Here is an 8,692-nt window from a genome sequence, read left to right as displayed (position 1 = left end):
TTAGTGGAGCTCGAGTTAATATTGCATCTCCATCATATAAGCATGAAAGACGGGCTGTGGATCTCCCGCCGCGTATGACTTCATCGGATGAGAGGCGCCGCCGACGCAGTGGCTGGGAGACCGGCGGGAAGCCGTTCCTCTCTCCCCGGGAGTGTACCACCCGCGTCCGCCCTCTCCCAGCAGGGTGGGCTCCCAGCGCCAGCCCGCGGGCACCACGTGGCCGCACCTGGAGGAAGTGCCTCGCCCGGCCCACGTGGTCCCGTACAGAGCCGCCGCCGCACTGAGGGCCTTCTCAGACCGTGAAGTGGTAAAAACGGGGATGATAATAATTGCTTACACTTATATAGCGCTTTTCTGGACACTCCACTCAAAGCGCTTTACAGGTAATGGGGACTCCCTTCCACTACCAGCAGTGTGCAGCCCCACCTGGATGATGCGACGGCAGCCATAGTGCGCCAGAACGCTCACCGCACACCAGCTCTCAGTGGGGAGGAGCGCAGAGTGATGACCACAGCAACTGGAATCGTTAAACACACTTGAAATGCTATCGCTGTGTTTGGGAACGCAGATTTGATATCTTTGCTGAGTGTTGACTTCATTGGGGAGCAGATGAGACAGTATTTTTATGTCACAAACAGAATCCCAAAGAGACGCCTGAATTCGCTCAAGAAATAAACACGTTCTTCTGTCTCACTGACGACAGGGTCCAGTAAGCAACTGAAAAAGTCCACTTTAAACTTTTCCTCTCTAATTCTCTTTTCTGTTCTTTGCGTTTTTCGCTACCCGACTTACATTTCTGGATCACTTTCATGTTGCACACTACCGAACACAGCTTAGCTTAATGTAAGCTTGTCTGTGGCTCAGTCTTGCAGAGGAGCAGGTCGCGTTATCCAATTCGACATATTTTGGAATGAACGCGCCAATGACCAATTGCAAATCATCCGCAAAGCCGTGTTTTCCAATAGAACATTGTGTTTTACTCTAAAATATGCGAGACTAATATTGCTATTGGATAATACACCGCGTTCCTGACATACTCTCGTTCGTTTATTTTACGGATGGTGTTTTCTAAAAAAAAAGCTGTCATTTTAATGACGTTAGCAACGGGCCCCCCTAAGATCTGGGCCCGGGTGCAGCTCATAGCGCCGGCTCTGCCGGACGTGATTAATCGGTCACGTCGATGCAGCGACACTGAGCTTTTCTGGCCTGGTATTCTTTTCTCTCCCACTAGGGGGCTCTGTCGATACAGTTTTGTGTTACATCGTTACGATCACATTGATACCTTTCAATGACTGCTAGCCAGTGCTGGGTCACGGCAAGCAACGAGCACAAGGCAAGATACACCCTGGGCTGGACGCTAGTCCATGACAGGGGACACACACAGACACGCAGAAACACACACACTCACCCCAGGGCCAAGAACCCAAATAATCCACAAGCCATCTTTGTTCTGTCGGACGAAGACAGAGTAAAGCACCTGGAGGAAACCCACGCAAACACGAGGAGAACATGCAAACTCCACACAGATAGCACCCCATTAAAAGGAACCCAGGGCCCCAGCCTGCAGGCAGTAAAGCTCACAACTGCGCCACCATGCCGCCCGAGTTCGAAAAAAAAATCAAATGAAATACAAACCTGAAGCTTTTACAGTTACCAGATAAAAAAACTGGAACTAGCCATCGGCGCTGTATAGCGAGTTTTATGTTCTCAGTCTCTTGTAATTTGAGAAGTCTGATTTTCAGACCACTCCGCGATGTTAAAGCGTGCTGAAGTGTTTTCGATCTGGTCAATTCTATTTCTCCCGTTCGCGTCCCTGTACCCCAGTTTGCCTCGCGATAGATGACAACACAGCACTCAGACCACACCCCGGGCCGGCCTAGCTCGCCCTTTCCACCCAGCGCCAATGTGTTTCACCCGGCCGGGCGCTTGCATCATCTCGGTCGGGACTGTAAACTCATAAAACCGGAGTCAAGGCCGGTTGTCCCGTGTGTCCTCGACAGCAGCTGTAAAACACGCCGGGTAAAACACAGCCGCTCGCCCCCCCCCCGCACCGTCACTTCGGCCCGTGGGACTCCGCGCGGCTCTGGACTTCCGGACAAGACCGATACCGAAGATTTGCCAAATATCGCTTCATGCAGCAATCACTGCATGTATTTATAACCATCTTGTTAAAAAAAAAACATCTCACGCGTCTTTCTGAATTACTGCCTTAAATTTAAAAAGCTGAAAGTAAAACACAGATAGTAATTCAACAGCAGAATACGTTGTGCCATTGGGAAAAATGCATACATGCATCCAAGCACAAAAACAAGTAACTTGTTCAGCAAATTTTGCATAATGAGGAAAAAAGTAGATGTTTAAAATCAGCATTATACAAAGCCCTTATGTTTGTCCCGCTGCGATGACGAAGTAAACCATTCCGCGTTGTGGTCCTATTAACACGCAACGTTTAAAGTCTTGAATTTCTTCCTACACTGGTCCTGCACATTGCGCGCTGGCACGATGGTACTGCCAGGAGCCCCGGCCTGTTCTCTCAGCCCCCGGTCGGGGAAAACGCGCGGTGTGCCGATTTTAATTCCAGCTGAGCTCTTGCTGAATTAATTGAACTAATAAACGGTATATTCAGAGCTCTGGAACAGAGTGCACTCTAAAGGGAGTGAGACAAGGCAAGAGCGCCCATCAGAGTCCTGGACTGCCCGTCTCTGGACCATACCAGCAACCATACAGACTGGACCATACCAGCAACATGGCCAGCTGTTTAACTGGGGGGCCGGGGATCGCTACCTCGGACAAAAGCGGCAGACAATTTCACAGATGGCTCGGGATGTGTTCGTTAGGTTACCGAACCGGACAATTCGGGACCAAAGAGCAGCAGATTCACTGGGTAATCTAGGCCAGTATCCCCACTGGTATGGGGATACAGGAACTGGAATATTCCAGTGACGGGTACACAGCCCTAACCTTTGCTCCAGCACCTAAAACACCTAAAAAAAAAACCGACCTCCGCAGACGTCGCTGCGCTGCAAGCTGCTTTTTCACCAAGGCGTGAACTGTGAATCGGGGGCTAGTCGGGAAGTGTGTGTGTGTGTGTGGGGGGGGTGGGGGGGGGGTTAATTATTGGAGAGGAATAAAACAAATTGAGCCTCGCTTTTAGGATTCGGAGGTTTCGTAACCGCGGATCCAAAGACTACGGCGGCCGTGCAGGACGTCGCCTGCGACCCGAGAGACGTGTCTTCAAGGCTGAAGGCGCCCTCAGCGTGTCAATGAGTAACAGAGCGGGAGGAGCCGGGCTGTTTTACAACAAGATGGGGGCCACTGACCTCCGAGCAGCGCGCACACAATCCGCCAAGACAGCCTATATTTATGTCCTGTCGGGGAGATCTTGCACATGAAGCACACACAGAGAAGGGTATAGTGTTATATACCCAAACTATGTTTTTCCAGCTGTGTAATAGCCTCCCTGGGGGTCAGACAGCGCCTTCAGATTTGCCCCCCCCGATCTAAGTGATTGGGTCGATCTCATTCTCTGGAGAAAAAGTCAAGGGCAGCACAGTGGCAGAGTGGTTAGCATTGCTTCCTCACAGCACCTTCAATTCCTCAAATTCCTTCAATTCTGCACCTGGGCTGCTGTCTGTGTGGAGTCTGTATGTTCTCCTCGGGTTCACGTGGGTTTCCTCCAGGTGCTTCAGTTTCCTCCCACAGTCCAAGGACATGCTGGCCTGTTAATTGCCTTCTGGGAAAATCGGCCCAGGTGTACTTGTATCCGTCTGTCCTGTCCAGGGTGTATCCTGCCTCATGCCTGTTGCTTCCGGCTCCTCTGTGACCCTCTACTGGATAAAGTGGTTAGAAATTGGATGGAGGGACCTCTTGTGAATCTCTCCGTTGTGCAAAACTACTGTCCAGTGACAGTGCTAGTGCCCCCTATGTGTGTTCTTCATTAAGTGATCAGTAAGGAAGACTGGTAAGCCGTGCACACTCCACACAGACAGATGCCCAAGGCTGGAATAGAACCTGGAACCCCGCAGCTGTGAGGCAGCAGCCCTAACCCCCACATCATCGCAGCACCCCTCTGCAGTCCTACCATTGAAAATAAAAAAAACACAGTATCTGAAAAGGTTACTGTATTCCTATCCGACCCGCCTCTTACTGTCCTGCACGTGAGAATTCATGCTAGTTTTTGAAATCAAGGCCAGCCTGTCCAGGGGGTGAATCTGTCTGGGCCCCCTGGGAGTACCTGCAAGGACTGACTTGTGCTGCATCAGCTAGTTTGCCGGGATTTTTTTGGGGGAAAATGGCAGCGGCTCATCTATTTCATATTTCTAAATCATTAACCCATAGCAGATGTGCAACTGAGCCCAGCATTTTATGATGCCTCTGTCTTGATCGTGACGAAATCTACTTCCCCTCTGCCGGCTTCTCCGGTGACTGACACTGAGGTTAGTGACCGTCGCTGGTCACCCCAGAAGCCGTGCCAGAGACCTGGTGCCTCCATAAAACTTTATGGCGTGACGGGGGGGGGGGTGTGCAGCCAGAGAAGGTATTTAAAGAGGGAGAAACGCTGCCTCTGTACCTGTCCGCTTCCTGCCAGTACTCTCACCTCCCTCGAACCCGCAGCGCTGAAGTCATGGCCTTCACCGGCAAGTATGAGATTGAGAGCCAGGAGAACTATGATGAGTTCCTCAAGCACATCGGTAAGAGCCTGCTTGTCTGTCTTTCTGCCTGCCTATGTCTCTCCGCCAGATTGTCCCTCTTTGCCAGTCTGCCTATCTGGTGCTCTGCCTGTCTCACTGCCAGTCTGTCTGTCTGCCTGCCTGCCTGTCTGTCTGTCTGTCTGCCTGCCTGCCTGCCTGTCTCACTGCCAGTCTGCCTGTCTGTCTGTCTTTCTGCCAGTCTGCCTGTCTGTCTGTCTGTCTGTCTGTCTTTCTGTCAGTCTGTCTGTCTGTCTGTCTGTCTGTCTGCCTGCCAGTCTGTTTAATTGCCAGACCGTCTGTCTCTTTAGCAGTCTGTTTTCCCCATCTGCCTGTCTCTCTGCCTGCCTGTCTATCTCTTGCATCTCATAGCCTCAACGGTGTGTCACTTGGAGAAACACTGTGCTCTCTGTATATTTCTAGATTTGTAATTCAGTGCAGTAATTTGTCTCTCTCCAGACTTTGTGCAAAACGACAGGCAATAAGCAAGAGGAGGCCATTCTGCCCATCTGGAAGAGACAGAACCTGACCTGATGTTAGAGTTCAATCCAGATTTGCAAATTCGTAAAGCGTGTTACAGTACAACAGTACAAATTGAATCAAAGCATGCCAAGTGTCAGCAATTGAGTCCCATTCTGGGTTCAGTTCGGACCTGGGGTGCTGTCTGTGTGGAGTTTGTATGTTCTTCCCATGTTTGCATGGCTTTCCTCCCACAGTCCAAAGCCACACTGGTAGATTAATTGGCTTCTGGGGAAATTGTTTCTGGTGTGAGTGTGTGTTAATGTCTGCTCTGTGTGAGACTGGCATCCCAGCCAGGGTGTATCCCGCCTTGCTTTTGAGGATAGGCTCCGGCTCCCCGTGACCCTGAATGGGATAAAGAGGAAAGTGATGCAATTTGAAATCATGATGATAATGGTGGTCATTAAAGGAAATTCCGGTCGAAAGCCAAAAGCCAGATGATGCGGAGAGCTTTCCGAAAGAGCGGCATCAGAGGCATTCCTGAACGTCTCCCGCTTTTCCCTCCGCCTCAGGCATCCCCGACGACATCATCGAGAAGGGGCGCAACTTCAAGATCGTCACGGAGGTGGAGCAGAACGGGAACGAGTTCACCTGGTCGCAGGTGTATCCCACCAAGACCATGAGCAACAGGTTCGTCCTCGACAAGGAGTGCGAGATGGAGACCATGGCCGGCAAGAAGTTCAAGGTCAGCCCCGTCCCGTTCGGAAAAGGCAAACACTTCCGGCCCTTCTGCTTCCTCTCTCCGGGCAGGAAAGTCCCGCTGGGGTTAACGCTGCAGCTCGGACTTCCTGTCCCAGTTATGTGTTACCGCACCGAAGAAGACAGAGTTCGAAACGTCGGTTCCTGTGGGACGCCTCTTAGTCCGATCGAGTTCAGGGTCTTGGAGACTGTAGGACACACAGAAGAAACTCCATTCTTAGTTTTGTGAGTGCGGGACAGGCCTCCGGTTCTGAAGACAGCATCTGCTCTCCCACTGACTTTAGATTTCAAATGAGAGTTTAGTTCAAATGAGAGTTTTGTGTCGCTTTATTCAAACATGTATGTATTTATATTTTTATGCGTGTGTGAAGCGGGACTGGGGATTGGTGTTGGGGGGGGCTGGCCGGTCGCGGGGACCCTGAACGGCCACCCCCTTTGAGACAGCCCTGACTCCCAGGCTCCTCTGCGTCTAACAGACCTGCGCCAATCCCTCTCTCCGCCAGGCCACCGTCACCATGGAGGGCGGGAAGATCTCCGTCCGCTTCCCCAACTACCACCACACGGCCGAGATCAGCGGAGACAAGCTGGTCGAGGTGAGTCCTTCTGCCCGCCCCGCAGGCTCCTGATTGGCCGGTCAACCTCTGGGTGATGGACGGTGACCTCTGACCCCTTGTCTTGGGCCGAAGAGGGTAGCAGATTGAGGGGAGCCAGGCTGCACGATGTATCGTTTAGGGAGGGTGAGAACGGGCCGACACAGTGGCGACACGGTAGCATTGCTGCCTCACAGCACTGGGACCCTGGATTCAATTCCAGACCTGAGGTGTGGAGTTTACATGTTCTCCCCGTGTTTGCGTGGCTTCCCTCTAGGTGCTTGAGTTTCCACCCACAGCCCAAAGACATGCTGGGGAGTTAATTAGCTTCTGGGAAAATGTGACCCCGGCGTGTGTGAGTGTCTGTGTGCCCTGTGATGAACTGGTGTCCCATCCAGGCTGTACCCGGCCTTGAGCCCATTGTTTGCTGGGTTAGGCTCCGGCTCCCCCCTGATCCTGAATTGGAAGAAGTGGTTGGATGGAGGTTATGAACGGACCAGGACTGTGTCAAAGACGTGGGGTACAGAGCCCCCCCCCCTTCTAGCTGTAACCCTAGTCTCTCTAACACAGGGCCTGGGCTGTGTGATCAGGGCAGCAGAAAGATGATTAGAAATCTGTAATGATAGTTCATTCTTGGTGTAGTAACATGCCTTGCGGCTACAGCAGGGACACAGCCCTGGTGGAGAAGCTTGTGATCTGTTCCACCCTGAGCCAGGAAAGCACAGAGCTCATGTGGGCGTCCCCTCAGCTGCCAACGAGGTAGTCTCCTCCAGTGGCAGTACTCTGGCCTAGCCTGGTACATGATGCACGGAACAAAGTGATATCACGGTAAAAGCTGAGATGAAGTAGCATGCTTCCTGCATGAAGGAAGTAGCTTGCAAAATTAGTTCAGGTGGGGAGCTGCGTCAGCATGCACAGGCTGGAAAGGAACAAGCAAAAGGTTTATTCCATGCTGAAAAGAGAAGAAAGAAAACAAGTTTTGGCTGTGGAGCCTTCCTTTGGCTATAGGAGTTAAGAAACCCTACTTTAAGAACACAGACAGAGGGATCATGTGATCATGGCCATCAGAGGTGAAATGAGAAACTATGGGCTGGGAGAGATCTTTAATCTTCGCAGCCCTAACATGTCCTCTGAAGCGGTCTCCGAATCTCCTTCCCGTTTCCCCAGTGTAGACGGCTGGGCATTTACTGCAAGAGATACAGTAAATGAGTTTGCTGAAGGTACAGGAGGTTGCCTGTGTGATCCGGAATTGTCCTGAGGGGCCTCGAATGAGTGTGGTGTTAGACATCAATTTCCCTACGGGATTAATAAAGTATTATCTATCTATATGTACTTGCAGATGAGACAGTGAGCTCTGTTGCAGGCCTCCAGAGCCGAAACGTTTTGTTTTCTTTCTTCTCTTTTCAGCATGGAATAAACCTATCACTTGTCCGCTTGCAAAATTAGAAACTTATTGCTAACTACACTGTGATTATGTGCAATTATTGCTACAATCACCACCATCACCTCCCAAAAATGACTTGTGTCTCAGTTGCTTAGTTTTCACATCCTAGGTGTCTTCTGCAAAAAAAAACAGACGTGTTTTTTTTTTCTCGCTGGTCGAAGTGAGAAAGTAAAACACACAAATAAAACAAACTGGAATCGTTTTCAAAAACCCACACCGCGCCCCTCTAAGAGTGTGCTGAGAGGGACTGCTCGTTCACAAGCCCTGTCGCTGTCCGCTCCTCCTCTCCAGTGCTCCACCGCCAGCGGGGCCAAGGGTACGGTCACAATGAAGAGGATCAGCAAGAGGATCTAACACCTCCCGCGCCCCCCCTGCCGCCGCCACTGCAAACCCCAGACTGCAAGAAAAGCTGGAGAAGACCATCAGGAAGGGCACTGCCAAGAGAGGCATCCATCCCGTTTAGGTGATAGTATCTGATTAATCCCAGACTCCTGTCCAGCTGTTTTCTGAAAGAAGCCAGGTTATCAACTTTAACAACCACGGCCGAGCGTCTCGTTTCACACCCCCACTACCCTTTGCGTAAAGAAGCGCCTCCCGTCCCAAATTCATTCGATTTCCCATAACTCCCACCCCCCCCCAAAAAAAAACAAACCGTCCAGCTAACTTGTTGAGGTCCTTTGAAAAAGCAGCAGCAGTAACGGATACAAACAGAGGACGTCATGTGGTAAATCTTAACCTTCAAAAGCATTTCA

At 51.1% G+C, this 8,692-nt stretch overlaps 1 protein-coding gene across 3 annotated transcripts; it reads left to right on the top strand.

Moving 5' to 3' along the window:
- Nucleotides 1-4,624: 4,624 nt before the first annotated feature.
- fabp6 (fatty acid binding protein 6, ileal (gastrotropin)) lies at nucleotides 4,625-8,294 on the top strand. 3 transcript variants are annotated; one of them, XM_088932814.1, is made up of 4 exons: nucleotides 4,625-4,691; nucleotides 5,720-5,892; nucleotides 6,410-6,499; nucleotides 8,232-8,294. In XM_088932814.1, the coding sequence occupies exons 1-4, from the start codon at nucleotides 4,625-4,627 to the stop codon at nucleotides 8,292-8,294; spliced, it is 393 nt and encodes a 130-aa protein (XP_088788940.1). The 3 variants fall into 3 exon arrangements, with proteins under 3 accessions (XP_088788940.1, XP_088788941.1, XP_088788943.1); XM_088932815.1 differs by having other exon boundaries at nucleotides 6,410-6,511; nucleotides 8,256-8,294; XM_088932817.1 differs by having other exon boundaries at nucleotides 4,625-4,705; nucleotides 5,746-5,892.
- The last annotated feature ends 398 nt before the right edge of the window (nucleotides 8,295-8,692 follow it).

This window comes from Atractosteus spatula, chromosome 14, assembly GCF_055471065.1.
Source record: "Atractosteus spatula isolate fAtrSpa1 chromosome 14, fAtrSpa1.hap1, whole genome shotgun sequence".
Classification (NCBI taxonomy): domain Eukaryota; kingdom Metazoa; phylum Chordata; class Actinopteri; order Semionotiformes; family Lepisosteidae; genus Atractosteus; species Atractosteus spatula.
This window is presented reverse-complemented; position numbering and strand designations above follow the sequence as displayed.